General features: G+C 45.8%; 2 protein-coding genes and 1 pseudogene across 2 annotated transcripts; all 3 read right to left on the bottom strand.

Annotated features, from left to right (window-relative positions):
* Nucleotides 1-9,494: 9,494 nt before the first annotated feature.
* LOC136506846 (uncharacterized) lies at nucleotides 9,495-10,906 on the bottom strand (annotated as a pseudogene).
* A 1,083-nt stretch (nucleotides 10,907-11,989) lies between these two features.
* On the bottom strand, nucleotides 11,990-13,099 carry LOC136509459 (uncharacterized). Its single transcript, XM_066504252.1, has one exon. It carries the CDS (start codon nucleotides 13,097-13,099, stop codon nucleotides 11,990-11,992), a length of 1,110 nt encoding a protein of 369 aa, XP_066360349.1.
* A 12,391-nt stretch (nucleotides 13,100-25,490) lies between these two features.
* LOC136506847 (uncharacterized) lies at nucleotides 25,491-26,645 on the bottom strand. Its single transcript, XM_066501756.1, has one exon. The coding sequence runs from the start codon at nucleotides 26,643-26,645 to the stop codon at nucleotides 25,491-25,493; it is 1,155 nt and encodes a 384-aa protein (XP_066357853.1).
* Between the last annotated feature and the right edge of the window lie 231 nt (nucleotides 26,646-26,876).

Below are 26,876 nucleotides of genomic sequence, written 5' to 3' on the forward strand. Positions count from 1 at the left end.
GTGAAGAACTGGCTTCAGGGGCATTCCATTGACTAAAAACACAGTCACCTTATGAATAATTTCTGGTGTTCGTACCAGATTTGGTAGAAGTATTTCAAGGACATTTTAATCTTATTTATCAATTCATTTACAAGGAAAAGAATGAAGAATGTTGTTTAGTCTGGAAACTTGATACTACAAGCAATGAAAATAAATATCACACATAACCACCCTGTGTTTGAATATTCGTCATTTGCGAAGATTAATTTGTTCAATAGTAAATTCTCATCGAGTCTATGCATACCGTATCAACATTATCCTTTTGGAATTGGTATGGAGACAAATGAGAAAGAAACTGACCCGGGTCTTCCTTGTCCGTGGATCCATACTCATCATCATTAAGATCTACCACCTCGTCCGTGGATGAGCCTGTCCCCATCGACTCCCAACCCCAGCTTCTAATCGAGGAACGTCGTGTCTCGTCCCTCACCATCCCTCAATATAATCCAAACACACAGTAAGGTTTCACTTGTACCACTGTCCTAAGCCTCCTAGCCGCTCCACCTCTAGCTTTGCGACTCCACCAACCAAAGGGAAAGTGGAAGAACAGCTCCGCCTAGAGTTCATGCTAAGAGGAGCCTAATAAGAAGGGTGGAGAGCTGAAAATTGTATGCTGAAATATTACGCATGCCACGTCGTATTTGTACTTTGGCTATATACGAAGAACCCACTAAATCTGATGATGCTTTCAGAAATTAAGGTGTGGATTCTCTAATGGAAGTGCGGCATGATGAGCTACCTGGTCTTTGGGCGGCAGGATGGTTTGGGTGTTTTATTACAATGTTAAGAACATGTTCCAGAATGAGTACCGTGTTCTGGGTGGTGTTCTTGATTGTTTGCTTCAAATTGCTTATTGGTCACAAGTCCCCACGCCACCACCAATCGCAATGGCGCCCTGCTGGTCACAATTGTACAAGCTCTCCGCCACTTCCTCCCGTCTGAGTCCGAGATTAAGTTGGTCGCTACGTAACTGCTGGTGGAGGAGGACCACTTCGCCCGCTTACGCTTTGCTAGGGGCTGCCGGTGGTGCTCTACTGCTGAGGCCAAGAAGGAGGGGACCAATGCCAAGGAGGAGGAAGAGGATCCGAGGACCTTGCCTGCTGTTGTTAGCGTAGTGCATGTATACCACTTGCTTTGTCGTCCTCATGCTTGGCTGCCTCTGGTCAAAATATTGATTCTGGCAATTTTGTTCATTGGCTGCTTAATACTAGTGGTTCATTAGATGTTTGTTTTTGTGCGCGATTGTTTACGGATAGTTTGAACACATGCTGGCACATGGTGAGCCGGCTTACATGTGTACGTCTTGGGTTTCATAATCTGAAAAAAAAGTTCAATTCAGACCAGTATTGGTCTTTGGCCTTTTTCTATAGGTCAGACGGTGACCACGGTTTGGTCTATTATTTATTTTCTAATTCTAAATAAAGTTCACTTTTAACCACAATCGTTGGATCCGCATGGACCAATGGGTGCAAAACCCAGCGGTGAATATTCTTGCACAACTGGCATTCACGAGTCACGACAATCCTGGACGCGCGCGGCAAGCGTCTTTCCAGGGCTGCAACGTCGCCATTATTGGAGACGCGCGCGTCAGGCAGGTGCATGCCGAGAGGAAAATGCAAGCGTACCACGTTGGAGAGTGGAGACTGGAGGATCGAGATCGAAGCCTACGTAGGTGGGCAGCACAGCAGGCCGGACATTGTTTGTGTTTTGTTTAGCGCGCACTTGCCTCGGTAGTATATTAAACTCCAGCTATTGCAGACGACACTCGAGAAACGGAACCCGCAGTATGTAAAGAAATATACTGCTCCGTATAGAGCTACGTACTCAAAGGTAAACCTCAAAAGATATATATAAGCAACAAAAACTACGTACACCAGACTACTGCATCACTGTACGAATCAGGCAAAGAGCAATGATTAGCAGTGATGCAAGCCTGTTCTTAGGATTCGAACTCAAGACCTCAAAGTTCCCTCAAACATTCATACCAGATAAGCTACATAACACTTATTCATTTACGATTCATGTATTATATTTTTGACACTCTAAACAATATAATCTCAAATAAAAAAACGAGCTAAATAGGAACTAAGGTAAAGAAATCAAAGTACATATGTTCTGCATGGCAATTTTGCGAAGTTGTTGGAAAACCAGGTTCCCAGCAGGTGGGACACGGAAGGCCTTCGCCCAGCCAGTTGCCCTGGGCAAAGGTATGAGAAGTGGAAGGTGGGCCCAAGCTCAATTAGGGTTTCATAAATGTATTCACCAATCTCCTTTTACACAGTTTGACTCCCTCTTTTATAGGGCGTTGTTTGCTACCGCTCCATATTACAATTTTATCCTCCGACAACTATAGTACATTCCCGGAATATACTTATGACAATACAAGCTGCCCGGGGCAGTTCGGTTATCTTCTTCTCTCGTCCGCCTCTGCTTGTTGGACCATTACCGCGAGACCGTCAGTGGCCCACGGTCCCGTGCCGCCATCCCGCGGGCGCTCCTCGGGCCCCCCGGAACCTCCGCCTGGGGGGAACCTTCACCGGAATCTCCGCGTCGACGCCTGGACCACGGCTTCCGCTTGCTCCACAAGAGCCTTCGCCTTCGGCTGCGCTCGGGCGCCTTCGCCGTTGTCTCCGGGCCTTCGCCAGAGCGGAGGATCCTGTCTTTTTTCCATGCACGTTGCTCACAAGATTCGTCAACCGTTAGTTCTTGTTGCTATTGCGAACCTTGGCCTCCGGGACTCGCGACCGTGTTCCAACAGTTCCCCCCTGGAGGGCATGGTCTAATATTGGCGGGCCTTGTCCTCATAATCTGGTCCTCAGGTTCTGAGGCGCGGAGGCTCTGGCGCATGTGGAGGCTTCCCCCCTTTCCCCCTGGATTGCCTAGATCAGACCGTTGCGTTGGTGACGTGTCACTTCTTGATTCGCTGCGGTGGTTCTGGAACTGACGTGTTTTTGAACGGATGCAACCGTTGGCCCGGAAGTTGAAACGGCAGGGCGCGGGGGCTATATAAGTGGGCGGTAGGTGAAGGCTTCCCCGTCATCATCTGAGCCATCGCTTTCGCTGCAGTCGCTTTCCAAGTTCTTTCTTCTTTGCTTAACCTTCGCTTAGTTGTCGCTTGCCTTCGCTTCCTATTGATGTTGTTAAATCTGGGAAGTGGCTTCGCCTGTTAGTCCGTCTTCTCGACATTAGAGCGAGTGGGTGGTCTACGCGTTTTGAGGAGTGTATGATTGCCAATGCGAAGGCGTTGGGGCTTGAAGATCTTTCTAGAGTTGAGGCCTCCGTCGCCGATTTGATAACTATTGAAGAGGCAGGAGACATGGCTGGCCCATCCAGGTCATGGGATTTTGGGCCTTCGCTCATGACGAAGGACATGATCGAGGAGTTGCGGAAATTGGGCTGCTTTGGTGAGGCTAAGGTGAAGCCTCCGCAAGGGGAGACGATTCCTAAACCGCAAGCTGCTGATGCTGTGGTCTTCAAGGACTTTTTCCTTTGCGGCCTTCGCTTTCCAGCAGCGCGCTTCCTTCGTCAAGTCCTGGAAGCGTTCGAGGTACAACTGCATCATCTCACTCCCAACGGTATCGTTACTTTGAGTAAGTTCTGTTGGGCCTGCTTGTCTTATGGTGCGGAACCCAATGTTGGTACTTTCTGTGAGTACTACGAGCTTCAGTGCCAGCCTAAATGGTGTAACACCCTCGGTGTTACACGGCGTTACACTGTATAATTTTTGCTAAAACATTGCATGTGCATCATGTTTATATGATAGTGTATGAATTATAGAGTGTAAATCAATTTCTGTGGCTCGAAACGTTCATCGGAAACGCAAAACGAATGTTATGTTTCATGTCGTGTTAGGGTTCTAAATGAATTTTTATTGAACGAAAATGCTATAGAACGCATACCCGGCACTTTAATAAAATTTGTAGTACAAACTTCGTAGGTAATGATGAAATAGTTGCGGTCGAGAACTGGAGTCACTAGCTAGCAAGGTTGGTAACCTCGAAATCGAAGTTGACGCAAAACCGAACAGAAACTTAGTCATTTTCTTAAGTCGGAAAATGGGTCGACAAAGCTAAGTTTGGAAATTTTTATAGGAGAATCAGGTTAAGTAGTGGCATGGTCTTAGGGTTTGTTTTAGTAGCCTGATATACCAGCTGCAGTGTTAAATAGATGGTTTAGTGATTGGATCATCGAGTTGGATTTTTGAGCAGCTTTAAAAATCGTGCATGGAATGCTTCAGCCGGTGTCAGCGTCCGGACGCGGTCACTGGCTTCGGTTCGGCTTGGCGCGTGGCACTAGCCTGCCCCTGGCACGCACATGCGCGCTGCCGCGTGGGCTTCGTACTCCACTGCCGTGCTCGCGCACACCTGCACCGACGTTGCCACTCACGCACGCACATGCACGCGCATGCCGCTCCCGGTGACCTGTCCACTCGGCCACCGCTGCCGTCGCCGCGGGCCCACTACCCTGGCTAGCCCACTGCCGCCGCTTCACCGTGTCGCTGACTCCGCGTGTCGCGACACCCCGCTGCTGTTGGCCGTGGCCGCTTGTGCGAGGTCGCCTACGTGCGCTCTGCCACCGCCGTCGCGTCCGCCTGGCCGCGTTGCCGCCTCGCTCTCGCCTGGCAGTACCGTGCGCTCGTGGCCATGCTTGGCTCCACCCACACATCGCCTTGCCATGTGTGGGCTTGCCGCCTGCCCTTACCATCACATCGTGCTCGATGCGACGCTGCGCTGACTAGCGCCATGTCACTGCGGCGCAGGGCCGAGCCGCCGTCGTCGGCTAGCGGTTTATGGCCGTGCGGCCCATCGTCCTGTGCACGTTGGCCGTTTCCCCATCGCCCCGTAGCCGTACGTGTTTGTGCACCGATTGGCAGCCGCATCCCACCACCGCATCGCCACGCCAAGCCATGCCGGCCGTCCCCTGTTCCTCTGCCGCCTTGGTCGCCGGTCCCGCACCTCTCAATTTGGCCTGGTGGAGCCACCTCAATCCAATTAACCCCGTCCTCGGCTCCGCTGAGTAGCCAGCCAGCCACCCGACCCCACCTTGCAGCGAGCCTCACCGTGCCGTGCTCCAATTTGGAGCTGCCGTTCCGCCGGGTCAATAAGACCGTGCCAGTCTGCGTCGAAGGCAAGCTCCCTATCCAGTGTAGCTTGTGTCAATTCCTTGCACCGCTAGCTTCGCCTCCACCTGCTAATCACTCTGCGCACCTTTGCCGAATCGCTACCGCCGCCTAGCCTTCCCTGACGCAGCCTTGCCACCGCCGTGCGCCACCGCACCATCCGTGCGCACGCGGCCAGCTCGGCTCAGGCCGTCTTCGGTCGAACCACCGCCTTGATTGGTTCCGTGGTGAGTTCCTTTTGCTCACTAGCTACCCCAATTTCTCCAGCATTGTTGTAACTCACCGAAACGCCACCGCCGTGGTTGCAGGATCTCCGCCACCGTGGTCCGGCCTTGCTGCGGCGTCCATATTAAGTCATAGAAACACATCGGTAGTATGAAAAATAAAAGTTATGATATATTTATATCTAAATAATTATGCGCTTTGCAATGAAAGAAAAAATATCAGAATTAACTTATATTATGGATGTGACGATGATCATAAACAATTATAAAATGGACCATTCACGTTATTATTTTGCATGAATGTTTAATAGCATTTTTTCTCCCGTTGCAACGCATGGGCATATTTGCTAGTACATAATAATGTTATGACGATCTCTCGGGGCTGCTAGAAAACAGCTACATCGACGATGGTAAGAAAATTCTAAAAATTTCTCTGCAAATTGCAATGCATCGAAACACAATATGAATATTTGTCTTTTTAATTAAAAAATATGAGTCTCATTACATATATCAATAACACGTCATCTGATATGTCTATATTTCGGGAACCAAGATTTGGAGTGAGGTCATTAGAGAGAAAGGAGGTCCGAGCTGGTTTATGAGAATGTACGATTCTCCCGTATTTGATAGTTATTTTTCTCCCAGTACAATGTACAGACATATTTTTGCTACTAACATATAATATGAAACAAGGAAACCATGGCAAATCAAACACACATGCAAGCTACATCTATTTACACCATGGTACCATATACTGAGCTCAATGCATTGGTCAGTTGAACTCAAAAGCCTAGTTAGCTGATTGGAAAGTATGGATTTTTTCTTATATTTTTAAAAATTCTATCAAAGATGATATAGTAGCCTGCCATATCATGAAACCAGTGATATGCTTCATTCATATCATACAATAACTTACATAGATTTTTCTTTACATAAGTCGAAGTAAATCGCAAGAAGTAATGTAATATGTAGGGGTAGTACATAGTATTTAGCTAGGTGGCACAATCCAGAAAGGTTTGCGGCGAAGAATCAAGTCTTCACGGTTGTGGACTTGGGTAATCTCTTGGCTGTTTGTTTCCAAGTCAAAAATGCACAAGTCACCATCATCATCCAAAAAATTCTGCATAAAGAATATCTGGTTTGCTTTCAGTCCTAGAGCACTCGCCGCGCAAGAAGCCGCCATGTTTGCATCCTCCAAGAGAAACACAACGTCTCCAATGTCATGCACCCTGTGCCAACAGTCTTGCATCGAGGAGGAGAAATCCATCCTATGCACCTCTATGGCACCAATGTTGTTTGGATTAAAAGCAACAAAGCCAATGGTGACTACAAAGAGCTGATCGCGTGCGACTCAACCAACCACTGTCTGCCCGAGCACAATCCTTCAGGGAGACCGGCCAAACATTTTTTTCAGTTTCTGGAACTTAGGCCGATCATTGTGATTTGCCGTGGAAGTGCAGAATGAGAAATCTATGGCGCACATGTCTCCTTTGGATTTGCTAAAGTAGATTTTCCCTTGGAACGAAACCATGTCGGTGATAACATTCTTGATAGGGCAGAGACGACGACGTGCCTTCTTTCCCTTTGGTGGTTTTGGTATAGAAGGGTAGTTACCGACGTCATACGAGCAATGTCTCCACCTGCTGATGTTGTCGCCGGTGTGGCAGTACCAGAGATCAGGCGTGGTATGGCAGTACCAGAGCTCAGGCGCGGCATCATTGAAGAGCACGACAACACATCCTGGGTGAGTTGGGTCCTTGTGGGAGAGGAGACACTTGCAGTGATACGGGATTTGGTGCTCCTCTACGATATCCGGCATGGGAAGCACTAGTAGAAAACAGACCTTTTGTCTCGGCACCATTTTCGGAGTTACTCCCGGCATTTTTTGAACCCGGGAGTGAAGGAGATTTAATCCCGGCTATACCCTCGATATTCTGTATGTTTTGAAATGCATGTTCTCTAATTTCATATCACTTTTGAAAAACGTCCACTAATTAAGAAGCAATATATCTATTACATATCTGCAAGCAATGTTTTCCTAAACGGTAAACGGTAGACAGTCGGCGAGGTCTCGTGTAGCGTTTAGACCGTGTACACGACGTGTACACGGTTTTACATGGATTACTTGTTTTTACTTTATTTGTAAAAATAACTATAATAACCTGTGTATATATTCCTATAACATAGATAATATTTGTATATTCAAATAATTTTATTATGAAAGTATATTCCACAACTAATCTAATGGTACTTATTACACATCATAAACATTTGTAATATTTTGAAAATAACATAGATAAATTATTTTCAAAATATTACCCAGTGTTCGCCTACACGGCCGTGTAGACCGATTACACGACCATTTTTTACCGTTTACACGACGATTCCGTGTAACCTACCGTTTATGGCCTAAACTGCACGTTCGGCTACCGAGTAGCGATTACACGCCGAGTAATCGGTCTACACGGCCGTGTAGGCGAACACTGTCTGCAAGTAATTGGGATATGAAGTACAAAACAACTATTTCAGGTTCCAGATCTAGACTCGTCGCCGATCTTCCATGCTCGGACTCCCCCGCTGTAGCTCCACCTAATTTTTCTCCCTCGCCAGAGCCGGACTCCTCCATGGCCCCTCTTCCTCACTGAAGAATTTAGAGTGGTTTAACCAAACTATTAGAGATGCTCTGTGCGGCCCGTCTCTCCCTCACTGAAGAATAAGAGGGATGGTTATTCGGCTGCTGCTATCTCTTGCTATCATTTTCCTTTTTTGGATCCTCACTGCACTGATTATATTGCCAGAGTTCATGTGATTGGCACTAGATACAGAACCTGAACTGATAAAATACCTTCAAAATAATTATCATAGGCAATTACATATGAGTTCAACATCACCCCCTGATAATGCTATGTACATGTACTTGTATATACATCTTAAATTTTGACAACATATTCTCTGAGATTTCAACTACTGCACTTGACCCAAAATTTAAGATGTATATACAAGTGCAGTAGTTGATACTGCTATATACATAACATGATATATCCCAAGGTTCTTGTGTTTCTTCAGGTACACTGATCACTGTATTCCTGGACACCTGCAAATGCAAGTTCCCTGTGGTGGACACCTGCAAATCCAAGTACCTCTGTATCTCAAGTAACATGGTGTTCTTCAGGTACACTGATCACTGTATTCCTAGACACCTGCAAATGCAAGTCCCCTGTGGTGGACACCTTCAAATCCAAGTACCTCTGTATCTCAAGTAACAAGGTGAATATTATTTGTACTAGAATGAAAACTGCCGAGGAGTAAACACTGTTGAAAACAGTGTCAAGAGGGTGGATAGGAACTGCAGAAAATGACGTATGAAGGAGTACCATATATTTCGAAATTGTTAACGAAAACTGTTAGAAAAATAGGCCTACAAATTACTGAGCTTAAACCCAACTTACTGCTTGTTCATTTATTATATTCCATTCAGATTCACGGCTTCACCCAGCTCTTGATGCAGGGTGCTGGAAATGAAGAGGCACAGAAAAATACATATATTGAGTAAGCTATATATATTATTATATGGAAACACAATAAATAAATTAAGAGTTAAATGCACCATAGATCCATTAACTTGTGAGGAAGTTTCAGTTGAGTCCATCAACTTCTAAAGTGGCTTTTTGGGTCCATAAACTTTTAAAATGGTTCACTGCAGTCCATACCTATTTATTTAACCTTAAATTCAAAGCACATTTGTAGAAAACCCCTTCCCACACGCATACAGGCACATGCATGGCTCTCTGTGCACGTGCCCCACGCTGGATTTTCACCCGGGTGCATGCATGGCTCTCTGCCGCTCTCTTCTCCGCGCTCGGGTACATGCATGCACAAATTGCAACGACTTTTAATCTGACACAACATTAGCGGATGGATACAAGCAGAGATGCTGGCTACGGAGTAGTAGTAGTACGTACTACACAAGCCTAAGCTGTACGAAATATTTAGAGATGTACAGTAGTGACCCGTAGCATTGTACAGAGAAACCAGAGACATTTGGCCGTGTACGTCAGCAAGCAATGCCAATCAATCAAAGTCAAACACACAATTCGCAGTCGGAGTACAGTCTAAGGCATGGTGGCGTGCTCTTGTCGATCACCCGCCGGACGATGGAGTTCAGCATCCGTCTCGTCCCCGGCATCCCCAAGATCCGCTCTGCAAGCTGCATCGCCTCCGCCGGCGCCGCTCCGTGCTGCATGGCACGTTCCGCACAGATGAAACGCCAGTCTCAGCTAACGAACGACCGAGCGGCCGGCCGGCGCGGGCCCACTGTTGGCGTGACAGGAAGGATAGGCGAATACTTACGTCTACGCTGGTTTGGAGCAGCAAGCCGAGGACGTGGTAAGCATTGCAGTCCATCACCAACTCCCGGAGCCGCTCGTCGGGCAGGCGCAAGAACGCTTCGAGCCCGCGCTGCAACGGAGGCACCGGAGACGGACTAGCGCGGGGGCCAAAGCACGCCTGTACCACGAAGTGTCCGTATGTGTCCGTGGACCACGCCACGAGATCGTCCACGATGAATGCCCTGATGCGGTCCTCGAGCTGATCGTGATGGCCTCTCTTGAAGAGTTACTACAAGAAGACGCTGCTGCGGCATGCGAATGCCGGCCAGAAGGAGGTTTCCCGGCCCGCCCGTTAGTTTCTCCAGATTGAGAACGAACGTTAGGAGTGACGATCGAGAAGAACCACGCAGTGAATGAACTCATGTTGTAATGGTATATGCTCAGCTCTCACCCGTATTGTTTCTTGGAGATCTCAACGGCATGGGTCAAGATGGTGTCCTCGAGATCATGGCCGAGCTCATGCGCTCCTCCCCGCCCCCCCCCCCGAAATAGGACGTGGCCATGTCGCGGAAGCGGGGGACGGCGAGCTCACGGGTGAAAATCTAAACGGAAGTTCATCAGAAAAACCCCATCAGTAGCAATACGTATCTCGTCCTCCAGGGCTGTTGTGGGTACCTACATTACATACCGAGCAACAGCTGTAAGGCAACGTGGCGAAGAAATGCTCAAGCAGTTCCGGGCCCTTGCTCTGTTCCATCATCCATCCCTCGATTAGGCACCTGAATAGCTGCTGCAGTACTTCGGGGAAGTTCCGCGCCGCCACCCTGACGAGCACCCTCAGAGCTGTCTCCCTGCACCATGCAAAAGCAAAACAACAGCAAAGCAAACACACACAGATGAGCTCTGAGCTCGCCGTTGTCTTGATCGAGCAGGAAGGCCAACCAATCCGAGCTCGCCGGGTTCGTCGCGACATCCTGAAGCGCCTGACGGTTTGGAGCGCCAGCCACTGGGCCCCGACGCGCACCGATCACACCGGCGGAGGTGTTCGGGTCGTTGCTGGTGGCGTTGCCGCCCCGCGCTGCGAAGCCGGACAGGCGGGCCGTGCGCAGACTGCCGCCCAGGGACGATAGACGGAGGCGTGCGGGTTGAAGACGCCGTCGTACCCGAGCTCGGAGAAGAGAGCGGCGGAGAGCCATGCATGCACCCGGGTGAAAATCCCGCCTGGGGCACCTGCGCAGAGCCGCAGAGAGCCATGCATGCACTTGCATGCGTGTGGGAATGGGTTTTCTACAAATATGCTTTGAATTTAAGGTTAAATAAATTGGTATGGATTGCAGTGAACTATTTTAAAAGTTTATGGACCTAAAAAACCACTTTGGAAGTTGATGGACTCAACTGAAACTTCCTCACAAGTTAATGGATCTCTGGTGCATTTAACTCATAAATTAAACAATAAACATTGTATGCAGAGTTCTAGTAGCTGCAAATTTAAATGCATGGATTCTTCAGGTAACATGTTCATCTGATTTTTGGTAGTCCGGTAGCCAATTTTCCCTATATATAATGGTAGTGGTACACTGGTACTAGATCCTGTCAACAGCTGGCGCAATAATGTGAATTTTCTTTTTTCTTCAAAAATAAGAAAAAAATTCAGACATGATAGAAGATTAGTGGTAGTAATAATTCGGTAGCAAGCTATTGCATTTCTACCTTTGATGAGGCGGCATGCAGTATAAATAGGGGGATGTGGCACCAGCGGAGCCGCTCCAGCTGAAGGTAGTGGAGGCAGGAGGTGGTGGTCAAAGCAGGACAGCTGCAAATCTTATGGCGATGTGTATTTTATATTAGTTTTTTAGCTCTAGTCTCCACCCTATTTTAGTTAATTTTAGCTAAGTTATGGAGCCTCTTTAATTGGCAGATAAGGTCAGGGTCAGTATTCAAGTTTCTATTACTTTTGTCTCTTCAAAACAGGAAAGCAATGGCAAATCTAAAACACACATACAAGTACTACTACATCATGGTGCCAGATTCAGCTGAATGCATATATAGCCAGTTGAACTCAAAAACCTAATTAGCTGATTGGAAAGTATGGACAATTTTCTTATATATTTAGAAAATGCTATCAAAAGATGATATAATACCCTGCCATAACAAGAAACTAGTGATATGCTTCGTATCGTATACGTTACATAATTGTTGGTATATATATATATGATTTTTCTTTACATAAGTCGAAGTAAATTGCAAGAAATAATGTATATGTAGGGGCATGTAGCTATTTAGCTAGGTGGCACGATCCAGAAAGGTTTGCGGCAAAGAATCAAGTCTTCACGGTTGTGGACTTGGGTAATCTCTTGGCTGTTTGTTTCCAAGTCAAAAATGCACAGGTCACCATCATCATCCATAAAATTCTTCATAAAGAATATCTGGTTTGCTTTCAGTCCCAGAGCGCTCGCCGCGCAAGAAGTCGCCATGTTTTCGTCCTCCAAGAGAAACACAACGTCTCCAATGTCATGCACCCTGTGCCAACACTCTTGCGTCGAGGAGGAGAAATCCATCCTATGCACCTCTATGGCACCAATGTTGTTTGGATTAAAAGCAATGAAGCCAATGGTAACAACAAAGAGTTGATCCTGCGACTCAACCAACCACTGTCTGCCCGAGCACAATCCATTGGGGAGACCAACATCCGGGATGTTGAATTTTTGGAATGTAGGGCGGTTGTGATTTGCCGTGGAAGTACAGGACGAGAAATCTATGGCACGCATGTCTTTAGGCCAATTGGTGAAGTAGATTTTCCCTCGGAAGGAAGCCATGATGGAGATGATTTTCTTGACAGGGCGGATACGGCGACGGGCCTTTTTCCCCTTTGGTGGCTTGGGTATAGAAGGATAGTTACCGATGTTGTATGAGTGATATCTCCAATTGTTGCTGCTGCTGCTGTTGTCGCTGGTGGCAGTGTGGCAGTACCAGAAATCTGGCGCAGCACAATTGAAGAGCACGACGACACATTGTGGGTGAGCTGGGTCCTTGTGAGAGAGTAGGCACACATTATGGTACTGGATTTGGTGCTCCTCCTCCCCTACGATATCTGGCAAAGGAAGCTTGTCGCCGGTGCTAGGGTTCCATAGGCAAGCTGAAGACACCGTGCCATGGTCCTGGAAGAGGAGTATCCATCCTTGTGGAGTGGTCCAGCACATGCTGCTGTTGCCTGCGCTTACATGGCGACGCTCCATGTTCCTGTGCAAGCTTTGCTTGGATATGCTGAACATTAGCATCTCGTCTTCATTGTCCTCTTGGCCGTCACGATGATGGTGGAAGACAAGCAAAGGCAAATATGACGACATCATGGAGGATCCAATTTTACTCGCATCTTTGTGTTCCACCATGGTTCTTCTTCCTGGTCGAAGACGAAGGAATGTACCTGTAGGAATCAGAGCGGGGTTAATTAGGCTGCAGAAAGAAGAACATGTATAGATGGCTGCTGCCTTTCTGAATAGTGATTTATAGAGTTTTAAGTTTTATATATATATATCTGATCTGTACATCGATTGATGGCTCTCACCAGGTGGATCACAGTTTGGGTCGCCGGCGGATCGGATAAGCAGAGCAGAAACCTGTCGATCCGGTGAGCAGGTATTCTAATCTAATCTTGAGGTAGAGCAGGTATTATACACGTACACGATGAGATATGATGCAGCTAGGCTCTCTCTGCTCGATCGCTTATATAAGCAACAGAGCTCCTACGTCGGATTGGAGTTGCGTTGGTACTGGAATTGGAATTCGAATTTGTAACATGCCAAACGTACAGGGTCCTGGTCCAATTCTATTTCTATTTTGCTACTCTATATTTCCAAAACAAAAATCTATAAACTGGGAACGTGAATCTTGGTCGGTCCGTCCGTGATTCCAACAAGTCCGATTAGTTGCGGACGGCTCCTCGCAGCCCCGCCCAACCACCGTACGCAATCCATTATATAGGCTCATATACATATACATATACATAAATAAATCGAACAAATTAGAAGCTGTTTCCAACCTACTATTGCAAAATTTGAGAGAAATTCGGCCATCGCCCTCGACTCCGATAACAAACAAGGATCAGACTGAGAATCAAAGTGGCAGCACGGGCAAAGGGATTCCGCCCCTTACCTAGATTCCGGGAAGCGCGGACTCGATTCAGCCAAGCCTCTCGCCTGATGACCGGCCGGGGTTGCCTCCGCGGAAGCTTGCAAAACCGCGATTCACTGGTGACTGGTGAGTGTAGACGCTAGCATCGTTCGGAGGAGATGGGCCGTGGGCCGTGGGCCGTGGCACGCCGTGCCACAAGCCTTCCAGGCTACGTGCCGTCTATAACCCGATCAATTCAAATAGGCTCTGAATGTTTAAACAAAAACAACGGTGCAAGGCAACACTCGCTTCTCTCAGACCTTCCCAACTCTGTTTTTTTTTTGAAACTTTAAAAAAAAGTAATGTTTAGTTTACCGCTTAAACTTGTCGCTAGATTTAGAAAACACCCTCGAACCTGAATGGCGGACAATTTACCTCACTTAACTTCTAAAACGAAATAAAAATACATCCCTTTGACCATTTAATACCTCCAAACTAAAAGACAAACTAACACATGTGTTGACGTCGAAAGTGATCCGAATCAAATACCAAAGGGCATTGGACGCCTGGGCCGCTACGAGCCGAAGAACACAGCGAATATATCGCTCTTACGTGGCGTAGCACGGAGAGGTTTACGAGCAAACCACCAAAGGATAACCAATCACGCTTTCGGAGCAAAGATCCGGCTAGTTTTCGGGCAAACTAGCAAAGGAACCGTCGAAGCTCTCGCCCGGGAGGGACCCGTCAGGGCAAGGACGTCGCCGGGTTGTCCTAGGTCAGCTAGCAAGCCTAGGACGCCATCCTTGATCGCCTGGATCAAGAGATGAACAGCATCTAGAAGGTTGAGGAGAGAATTAGGGTAAAAAGAGAGATATGTTGTGTTTTTGGTTCGATTGATTGGATGGGATCAATCGGCCATGATCCTCTCATATTTATAGAGGGAGTGGTCTTATCCTAGTAGGAAACAATCCCAAATCACGATCTCCAAGTTCCCTACGCTTAAAACTTACCAAAACACGATTTTAGATCAAATCGGTTTGGAATACAGCCTCGACCCGGCTTAGCTCGTTTTTACGAGGAGGGACAAGTCACCCAACCAGCCAGGCAACTGACCCGGCTAAGCCGGCGGGTGACCCAGCCTAGCGGGGTGTGAGAGGAAAACCGGCCTAGCCGGCTTGATGACCTAGCTAGGCTGGCTTAGGCATGAGGGGCCGGCCTAGCCGGCTAGGCAACCCGGCTAAGCCGTCTGGGCTGGCTCGCTAAGGCTCGCCGTCTTCTCCGCGTGTTTCATTGCTCCGCTTGCGATGCCGTTCGACCTCAACCATGTCCAAGGCCATTATAACTTATTTAAATTGCCCAAAACCATCCCAGGCATTTTTAGTGTCGGGAGGCACTATTTTCAGGCTGAGAACAGCCTAAGTCGGCTTAGCCGGCTTGGAGACCCGGCAAAGCCTACTGGCTGATTAAAATTTCGGCTGAAATCTTCCGAAAATCATAATTAATTTATTCGGACTCCAAACGAGGCAAACCATATGTGTTTTTCGATCAGCTCGACGAGGCGAACGCAATGGTGCAGTCCATTCTTACATTTGAGAAAGTTGATCAAGTCGGCTTAGCCGACCTAGGGGGGCGGCTAAGCCTGCTCTAGTTGGTTCAACACCCAAAACGTGGATTTCTTTGTCCAAGTGTCAAATGTGATGATCTGAGGATGCTCTCTGGCCTTCTTGACGACAGAAACATAATAATAAGGTCCATTATACCCTCTAGACAATTTTGGGTGTCAACACATGCCCCCTGCTTTTTAGTAAAGTTTGCGTATAAAAAAGCATACTTTCAAGCCAAAATTATCCCTTTGCTGCTGTCTTGTGCAGAAATTTCATCAACGCGTGCTGTTTGCTATCCTAAACTTATCTAGAATATCATCCTCAGCCTTTTAGATGAATGATGCATGATCCCGAGAACACCGATATCCATTACATCGTTTGTTGAGTGGCTAAGGGCGATGCATACATCGACCGTTTTTGTACTAAGGGCGACACATGTATCGGCCATTGCTTGGAGAGCACTTAGACTTCTTGTCAAACACTTGGAAAATATCTTTTCAAAACACTTCCCGTTAATTGCTCTTGGGAGACTACTAACATTGTCTCCAGCAGATATCAGTTTTCAAAGATCGCTTTGATCACTCTATATGGATTTTCCAACTCGATGAGTTTGATCAAAGTTCATAGGCTTCTCCCATATCCATCCTTGTTCCATCAAATTCCAAACACACCAGCAACAAATCTTTGGCAGTTCTTCCATATAGCTCATAGTGCAAAACTTGATTGTACTCCACTGAATATTTTTCACCTTTGGCATTTGGATTATGTTCATATTGCAATATGGGAGTTCTCTAATCCTCTAAATCGGTTCCAGAACCATCAGAAATTGATTCCGACCAATTTAAGGCGCTCTTGGGTGAAATAGCAGCGTTGACTGCCTGGGAGTCGGCTAGGCCGATTGTGTCAGTCAGCTAAGCCAACTGGGAGGTGATGGCCGCCTGAAAACCGGCCTGGCCGGCCTGCTGACCCGGCCTGGCCGGCTCCACTGCTGCTGGACCACCCTGGCCAGCCTGGCCAGCTGAGGGACCCAGCCTAGTCAGCTCCCACTTGCCCTGGCCGACTGGACACTGCAAACCAGCTAGGCCGACTGGAATAGTCGGCTTAGCCGGGTTCCCTGCACCTGCACAGCAAAAACCAAGATTCTGATGCATCGTCATTTCTTAAATATGAAAATTACGTCCACCGACGTCAAAGCCAGATGCTTGTTGAGCTAACATGTTGGCCTTTCGATTTTCATGCCTTGAAAAATGTCAAACCCAAAATCCGTCCAATGTATTAATATCAAGGCATATGTCATGATGAATATCAAATGGTGACCTCTTTTAAATGTTGAACCTTGCTAGCCACTTGTTGTACCATCAGCAAGAAATTACTATTGGCCTTAACATGTTTTACCTGTATGGAGTGCAATATTGCCAAACCGAATAAAAGCATTTAGCTTGAATATTGGTGAAAATATAATTCTAATCGGCTTGATGTCTCAAATAGCGCATATTATGATAAACAATAATTATGCCAACACCTTGACCATCTTTGCAAGCCGATTAATAAAACCTCCATAGGTAAGAACAAATAATTGATCTTATATCCTTATTTTGGGACCAAGAAGACATCAATCAATATAGATGAAAACAAATCCTTTCCTTTTGTCTTCTTGAATCAAATTAACACCAATGCACCTTCTTTGGCAATAATATATAGTCTAAATGGAGCTCTACTTCTAGATGCACGAAGAACTGATGATGTTGATAAAGAATCCTTGAGAAGCCCGATTAACTTAATTTATAATCGTCTTCTAAGTTTTGTCTTGCATGCATCGGTCGTAGTGTAATGCCAATTTCAATTTGCCCACATGAGTTGGCTGACGCGAACCATTGTCCAAACATAATTTTCACTACATGATGATATGGAGTCGATCATCAATCGACTCTAGAGATATAAGAACAAAGCCTTGTAAACCAGCAATGTCTCCCTGATAAACAAATCATATCATCATGCCCCCCAAGCAAAGAGGCATCGGCCATGACATAGGCCGATGATTCTATCTGGACGACCTAGCTTTTAGAAAATAACACTCTGAGGTGTAAAGTCATTTTGATTTCCAAAAAGTTCTCTATCATAATATGGGCAACAACTATGGATGCCAAATCAACCAGAGACACCTCAGAAACGCCCCGGGCAGAAAAGTCGGCTTAGCCGACTCTAAAGTCGGCTTAGCCGACTTGGGGTCTGCCAGGGCAGCAAGGGCAGTGTTGAGTCAGCTTAGCCGACTAGTGAGTCAGCTCAGCCAGCTATTGAGTCGGCTCAGCCGGCTAGTAAACCAGCTCAGCAGACTTTGGACAGGCAACTGATTCTCCAACAGTCTGATGTTTGCAAGCACTCATCGGTCATGTTTTATACTAAGGGCGATAACAAAGTGTCAGCCATATGAATTCATCCACATAAATATGCATAAACGAAATAAAATATTTTGGCTCTTTGATCATAGGTAAGCATAGTAATTTGGCAACCCTCCATAACATAAAGATCCACGCCAATGATCAAAATAAGGAGCTGAGGGATGACCATACATACCATGAGATAAATTCCAGATAAACATAGGTAGAGAATATGGATGATGCCATGACCAATTTTGACGATCTGGTGCAAACTCCCAACTTAGCAATTGCGTCTTGAATCTTCTTCTTCTTTCTTTTGCCTTTGTTGCACCACTTGCTTGAGCACCATCTCTTTGAACTTGAATATCTCCCTTAGGAATCCATGCTAAGCCCCTTTCGTTTAGCTTCTCCGTACTAAGCTTCTGTAACTTCTTTTCTTGCCACTTTGGTAAACCAATTGAGCATCTTGGTTTTATTTCTGTTTTGGACAGCGGCAATTCCTTCTTGATCTTAGGCACTTTCACCTTCTTTTGTTCAGATTTGGCACCTACAATATCAATAGATGATTTTCGCACTTCCTTGCCATCAATAGCCAGATTTTTCAACAATATAATCGGCTTTTCAATAGTTGCATTCAGATCTAAACTTTTCTTCTTTCGGGCATCATATTTCACACGGTAAACTTGCTTTACCACTTTCTTCTTTAGTTGAGCTCCGGACCGATTTTGATCAAATTGGTCATTATAAGATGATGATTTCTCTGAATATCTAGGAGTTGTATATTCTATGTATTGTGGCCTAAAATATGGTGGAACATGCACCTCTTGATCAAACCTGCCCCAAGATGAATAAGGATGAAAATACACGGGCTGTGATTCATAAGACATTGGAATTGGCTGCTCAAAAGGAGAATATGTTGCTGCTGCGCGAGATCTATCTCCTTGCCAATTCCTCTTTTGAGACTTATGTTTTGGAGGCAATCTTGATGGCTGGACCTTCTTTGATCGATTGGCAATGTTGGCTTCAGCTATCTTCTCATATTTAGCTAGAAGTTCGTTGAAGCTAAGCTTTGGTCTTCTATTCTTTTGCTTGTCATGAGCGATATCTCCATTAGCATTATGATAATCCTTCCTATTTTCTTCATCTTGATGGACATGCTCCAAAGAAGGATCCTCAGCCGATTCTCCTTGTTTAACGGAATCAATCGGCTTTTGCTTTGGTTGGAGATATTTCACCTGCCCACCAGTGTCTTCTGAAAGTGTAGTGACATTGGTGTCCTCTGAAGTATCTTTAATTTGCAATTCATGGACAACAACCTTGTCTTCACTTGAGGGCTCCAGATCTCTCTCTTGGGCACTTGGGCCTTGAGCTTTTAGTGAATCGACTAATTCAAGCCGATTTGAAATCTGTTTGCCATCAAGACCAATTGAATCCAATTGGTCTATTTGTTGAGCTTCAGAAAATCTCAATCGGCCTTTATCAATGGCCGATTGGATGACACAACAAAACATATTGCAATCACAAGTATTATGATCAAAAGAGTTATGCCACTTGCAATATGTAAGCTCTTCTAAGTTTTGAATTGACAGCAAAGCATTGTGATCAATGATTCTAATAAAATTATTCTTGAGCAATATATCAAAGAGATGATTACAAAAAGTAAAGTCAAAGTTGTACTTTGATTTCTTGAGCCATTTTTTGTGTGGAGTCGGCTTCAAAGCTAGACAAACGAAGGGATCAGATTTGACATCAATCCATTCGGCCACACCTTTACAATTGCTTTTAGGATGCTTTAGCTTTGACAAATTAGCACTATCGGCCTTGCCATATGGTACAACGTGTTGGCCTATAGAATCTGGATTTATTTTATCTTTAATAAATATAATGTTAATCCTAATCGATCTTTGATAACTATTTTAAAGAATATCTCTAATAGATGCAGAAATCGAAATAGTATGACCAGATTGGAATTTGAGCAAAATATTTGTATCCTGTACCTTGTTGATCATGTCAGAGAGGTGTATGTCTTTGATTTGAATGATATGGTCCTTCATCTCCTGGGAGTGATCAACAATAGGTACTAAATTATCTGAAGATGCATCCGCAGCTGTAGGAACCGAGGAAGTCGGCTCAGCCGACTCAAAGTCGGCTAGGCCGACTTGGGCACTAGCAACAGGGCAGCCGGCTTGGCCGACATGGGAGCCGGCCTAGCCGACTCAAGGCAGGCCACAGTGTGGGTCGGCTTGGCCGGCTGGGGAACCGGCCTAGCCGACTCAGGGCAGGCGTCAGAGATAGTGGGCCTAGCCGACTGAGAAGTTGGCCTAGCCGACTTTGAGCAAGCATGTAGCCTTTTCTTCTTTTCTGTAGGGGCTTGATATCCATCGATGATGTAATAATCATTGGATAAGTACATGACCCCTTTAGCTCCTGAAAAGTCAAGTACAGTAGGTTTCTGGCGTTTTTCATGCTTTTCTGTAGCAAGACTTGTTTTTTGAGCATCCACTAGCAATCCACTCTCAGCCGATGATTCAATTATGATTGGCATTTTTTCATTGGTCTTACCAAAATATTCATAGAATTTCTCCTCTAATTCAAACCATCGACTAATAGTACACTCGCGCATAGATGTAAACCATGCAAAGGCAATACCGGTTAAGGATAAAGAAAAATATCGTACTCTCAAATGTTCATCATTACCGGCAACACCTAGCTATAAGAGATATATACGAATATGTACTACAGCGGTCTTATCATTTTCACCACTAAATTTATAAAATTTGGGTACCAACCAACCTTCAGGAGTTCTCAAGTAATCAATGGCTAATGGGTATGGTCTATGATACGCAGGCACCTTCCATTTAGAGGATCCATGTGGATTTCTAGCATGAGCTAATTCTTCGTTGATTCGGCTTGTTTTGAGATCAAATGAAGCCGAATAAGAAGTTTTAACACCTGAATGCCTTGCTGAAATTTCATTAATTTGGCTCGAGTTAGTAGTAACATATGAAGCCGAATTATGAATATTGCCATTAGCACACCTTGCTGAATTTTTATTAATTCGGCTACAGTTAGTGGTAACATATGACGCCGAATCATGAATAGGAGCATTGGAATAAGGTGCTGAATTTGGAGAGTAATTGGCTAAATAATGAACGTCATCATAGCCAATTCTCTCATCCATCGGCTTGTCTTATGGTGAAACCACGTATTGTGAACTTGCAGCCGATGAATATGGATTTATATGTTGTATGTGGCTAGAAGAATCAAAGCTCAATGAATTTTTAGCAAACATCGGCTCTTGATCATAATATTTATCAAAAGTATTAGCCGATGCAACATATCTAGAATCATTATAGCTAGCAACACCAACATGAGAGTTCATATCACTTGCAAAATAATTATAAAATTCTTCAGATTCGTTTGCAAGTTGTACCTCAGGGTAATTGTAGTAGTATTGTGATGAATCGCCTTGGTACTCTATGGTTTTGCACTTGGCCGCCTTGCTGAAATTTTTGATAAGCAGCACAACACGTTGCAAAATAGCAAACGGGATCACAAGGGGTCAAAACCGAATGAGATCGGCCTTTTGGGGCCGGATCGAACGATAATGGCGAGCACAAAAAGATAGATCAGCAAAGAATATGGCTAGGGCAAAGAGATTCGGCTACAAAAATTAGAGCCGAAGCAATCTTGGTCCCCAGTGGAGTCGCCAAAAAGTATGTTAACGTCGGAAGTGATCCGAATCAAATACCAAAGGGCATTGGACGCCCGGGCCGCTACGAGCCGAAGAACGCAGCGAAAATATCGCTCTTACGTGGCGTAGCACGGAGAGATTTACAAGCAAACCACCAAAGGATAACCAATCGCGCTTTCGGAGCGAAGAACCGGCTAGTTTTCAGGCAAACTAGCAAAGGAACCATCGAAGCTCTCACCCGGGAGGGACCCCGTCAGGGCAAGGACGTCGCCGGGTTGTCCTAGGTCGGCCAGCAAGCCTAGGACGCCATCCTTGGTTGCCTGGATCAAGAGATGAACAACATCTAGAAGGTTGAGGAGAGAATTAGGGTAAAAAGAGAGATATGTTATGTTTTTGGTTCGATTGATTAGATGGGATCAATCGGTCATGATCCTCTCGTATTTATAGAGGGGGTGGTCTTATCCCAGTAGGAAATAATCTCAAATCACGATCTCCAAGTTCTCTACGCTTAAAACTTGCCAAAACACGATTTTAGATCAAATCGGTTTGGAATACAGCCTTGACCCAGCTTAGCTCGTTTTTACGAGGAGAGGCAAGTCACCCAGCCAGCCAGGCAACTGATCCGGCTAAGCCGGCTGGTGACCTAGCCTAGCTGGGTGTGAGAGGAAAACCGGTCTAGCCGGCTTGATGACCCAGCTAGGCTGGCTTAGGCATGAGGGGCCGGCCTAGCCGGCTGAGCTGGCTCGCTAAGGCTCGCCGTCTTCTCCGCGTGTTTCATTGCTCCGCTTGCGATGCCGTTCGACCTCAACACAACCATGTCCAGGGCCATTATAACTTATTTAAATTATCCAAAACCATCCCGGATATTTTTTAGTGTCCGGAGGCACTATTTTCAGGCTGAGAACAGCCCAAGGCAGCTTAGCCAGCTCGGAGACCCGGCTATGCCGACCGGCAGATTAAAATTCCGGCTGAAATCTTCCGAAAATCATAGTTAATTCATCCGGACTTCAAACGAGGCAAACCATATTTGTTTTTCGATCAGCTCGACGAGGCGAACGCAATGGTGCAGTCCATTATTGCATTTGAGAAAGTTGATCAAGTCGGCTTAGCCGACCTAGGGGGCCGGCTAAGCCGGCTCTAGCTGGTTCAAAACACCCAAAATGTAGATTTTTTTGCCCAAGCGTCAAATGTGATGATCTGAGGATGCTCTCTGGCCTTCTTGACGACAGAAACATAATGATAAGGTCCATTATACCCTCTGGACAATTTTGGGTGTCAACAACATGTCTAATAGCATTTAGAAAAAAAAAACTAACATTTGCATTGCATTGATAAAAAATATGTATACGTAGAGATACAAAGCTAGCTAGCTACCTAGGTGGCACAATCCAGAAAGGTTTGCGACAGAGAATCAAGTCGTCGTGATGGTGGACCTGGGTAATCTCTTGAGTGTTTGTTTCCAAGTAAAAAATGCACAAATCAGCATCATCATCGATGATATTCTTCATGAAGAATATCTGGTTTGCTTTCAGTCCTCGAGCACTCGCCGAGCAAGAAGCCGCTATGGTTGCCTCCTCCAAAAGAAACACATCGTCTCCAATGTCATGCACCCTGCGCCAGCAAGCTTGTGTAGGAGGAATCAAACCTATACACCGGCCTCTATGGCGCCAATATTGTTTGGATTAAAGGCAATGTGGCCCATGGTGACTGCAAAGAGTTGATCTTGCGACTCAACCAACCACTTTTGGCCTGAGGACAATTCTTGAGGGAGGTCGACGAAAGGGAATTTGAACTTTTGGAACCTAGGGCGGTTGTGAGTTGTCGTGGAAGTGCATGATGAGAAATCTGTGGCGCACATATTGTCTTTAGGCGCGATTTGCTGAAGTAGATTTGCCCTTGGAAGGAAGCCATTGCGGAGATGATTCTCTTGATAGGACGGATACTACGACGTGCCTTTTTTTTCCTTTGGTGGCTTGGGTACAGAAGCACAATTACCGATGTCGTAGGCGTGACGTCTCCAACTGATGCTGTTGTTCTCGCCGCTGCCGTCACCAGCGGTGTGACAATACCAGAAATCAGGCGTTTCATAACTGAGTTGGGTCCTTGTGGGAGAGCATGCACCTGTTGAGGTATGGGATTTAATGCTCCTCCGTGATGATATCTGGTAACGGAAACTTGTCGCCGGTGCTAGGGTTCCATAGGCAAACCGAAGAGACCGCCGCGTCAGGGTCCCGGCCTTGTGGAGTTGTCCAGCACATGTTGCTGTTGCCTGCGCTTACATGGTCACGCTCCATGTTCCTGTGTAGGCTTTGCTTGGATAAGCTGAACATTAGCATCTCGTTGTCACCGTCCTCCTGGCCGTCATAACGGTGTTGGAAGACGAGCAAGGGCAAGCAGACGACATGGATGATCCCAATCTAGTAGTGTCTCGCTCTGCTTGTTCCACCTCCACCATGGTTGTGCTTCTCTCTGCTGGTTGACGGCGGCGACGATTGCGAATATGGTACGGCAAGGAGGGATGATTTATCTCGCTCTTCTATCTCTTCCACACGTCAGATTGGAACGAAGATGATTATTGCCTGATACCCTCTCGGTCAGCTATACATATATACACAGGAGGGAGGAAAGAAAAAGAGCTTTGATCGGGCACGGTGATATCAGAATCGGTCCCAACGGTGTACGTGTTGGATTATTTAGCTTCCCATGCATGTTCCTAGTATATAGACCTTTGTTTGGGCCATCAAATTGAGGCCTAACACCTGGTGGATTACATTATTAGATTTAATTTTCTCTGCAAAAAAAAGATTTAATTTTCTTTTTTTCTAGATTTTTCTTTATTGTTCTCAGAATTTAAAATTGGTTTTTTAATTGCTCCAACAATTTTGGCTGTTGACATTGTCATCATACCAAAGTAGTAGCTCTAAATCATATCTACAACAACTTTGTAGTTAACACATTTCTATATGAATTATTTAGAGGTCCAAATATTCCTTTGAATTTCTCATAAATCTTTTGAAATTTTCAAATGACCTCGAACATTTACTTGGTCTATAAGAAAGCTATATAGATTTCAGTGGGATCTAAAACTTTTATTTGAGATCGCTTAGATCCCAAATGTTTGTTTTTTTGACCGAAGTCAGCAAGGGAAACCCCAACCTATTTTTTAGTTTTTTTAATAATGCAGACCTATTTAAATTCGCTCCCACGGGAAGTCGAACCCAGGTCAGCTGGGTGCTAGTCGGGTGCTCTAATAACCACTACTCCCTCCATCCCAAAAAGAATGCAATTCTCGCTTCCCGAGAAGTCAAGCGATGCAAACTTTGATCAAAATTATACAAAAGATTATTAACACTTACAATATAAAATAAGTATCAATAAATTAGTGACGGAATATATTTTCATTATAAATCTGGTTGGAGACATAAATATTAATACTAATCACTAAAAACTTGATCAAATTTTAGTCAAATTGAGCGGCGCGAATACCATAATTTCATTCTTTTTGGGACGGAGGGAGTAGGCTAGAGGCCCTTTCGCCCAAATGTTTGTTTTAAGTTATGTGATTATGAAATTCAATTTTTAATTGTCTTCCATATGATCTCAGATGAAGACATGCTCTTTACCAAATTTGTAGTGTTTGAAGAGCTTTAAAAGTTTGCACTTGATTTTTTACCCATTTGAGATCATTGATGAGATAACTAAGAAAAAGCGCCATCGAAACCGCTCCAAATTATTTTAGAGGGATAATTTATCTAGCCTTGAAAATTAAGGGGGTAATTTGTCCACTACTCATGCTCAGAGAATGTTTTTTTAAGTTCAGCAACAAGTTCAGAGGACAGATCGGATGTCTCTTTTTTTTTCTTTATTAGTGAATTCTCAAGACAATTGAAATACTAAACTTGCTCCTTTCAATCTATATTAGTTGATTCACATTTGCCAACTACTAATAATGAACTAGCTAATTGCTAGTTGGGTTGAAAACTAATAATACTATCTAGCACCGAGGTACATTAATCCAGTATGGCGGCGAGCGCACGATCTCCAAATCTTGTCGGTCGTGAACCTGGACAATCTCCATGGTTTGCTCCTTAATATCGTAGATGCATAGATCCCTGTGGCCATCCACCAAGTGCTTGAGAAAGTAGAGGGTGTTCCCTTTAAGCAGGTTATTATCACTGGTGCTTGCGGAGCACCAAGTCGCCATATTCATCTCTGTCACAAGAAAAGCCCTGTCGTCCCCAATATCATCCACGCGGTGCCACGCTACGGGCTTCTCGCCACAGAAGTTCATCTTGTAGATGACGACGGCTCCGATGTTGGCTGCATCAAAATCCACATAGCAGATGCAGACGGCGAAGAGCTCATCCATGGACTCCACCAAGCAGATGCTCCCGGAGCACAGGCCATCAGGGAACTCGAGCTTATTGCTGACATCAAACCCACGGAACTCCGCGGCAGGAGGATGGGCATGGTGATCAGCCGGGAAATCCAAGTCGATAATGCCCATCTTGTCTTGGCCTGATTCATCCGTGAAGGTGAAATGCAGCTTCCCTCTGAGGGCGGCGACGTCGGCGATGACGTTCTTGGTGGGCGTAGACGGGGTGCGGAACTCCTCGGGGAGCTCGTAGTCGCCAATGTCGTAGGTGTGCTGCCCCCATCCCCGGTCGCTCCAGCCGTTGACCCGGCAGAACCACATGAGAGGGTCGGCGACGTCGAGGAGCACGACGGCGCAGTCCGGGTGGGCGGCGGAGGCGTGGGTGAGCAGGCAGCTGCAGTTGACGGGGATGTAGTGGTCGTCGTGGATGGGTGGGATGGTGATGGTCTCTCCGGTCAGCCAGGCGTCGTCGGAGACTTTTCCAAGGATGAGCAGCCATCCTTGCGGCGTGCTGAAGCAGAAGTTGTTGCCAATGGCATTCATCATCTCTGTGGATGTCACAATGCTCCGCTCGGACAGGCTATATATGAGCATCTTTGTGGCTGTGGCTGTGGCAGTAGAATCTGATGGATGATCAACAACAGGAGGAGTAGGCTGCTCATCTGTGGCATGATCCTCGTATTCGTAGACGAGCAAGGGCAACGAGGCAAGGACCTGTCTCTGTCTCTGTCTCTGTCTCGGTGGATGCTCGTTCATCAGCATCAACATGCCCATGATGGTCGCTTCTGTACGACTGTACCGGCCTATTGCCATATACATGATATACATGATTCAAATCACAAGTGTGTGTGTGTGTGTCTATATATATATATATATAAATAATAAGTATATAAATCAAACAGTAATGACAAAGAAGAGCAGAGAAATATTGAATATATATGGCTCTCACCTGACCAGCTAGATCGGATAATATGTAGGGTAGTAGAAACCGGTCGATCCGGCGAG

This window comes from Miscanthus floridulus, chromosome 15 (assembly GCF_019320115.1).
Source record: "Miscanthus floridulus cultivar M001 chromosome 15, ASM1932011v1, whole genome shotgun sequence".
Taxonomy (NCBI): Eukaryota; Viridiplantae; Streptophyta; class Magnoliopsida; order Poales; family Poaceae; genus Miscanthus; species Miscanthus floridulus.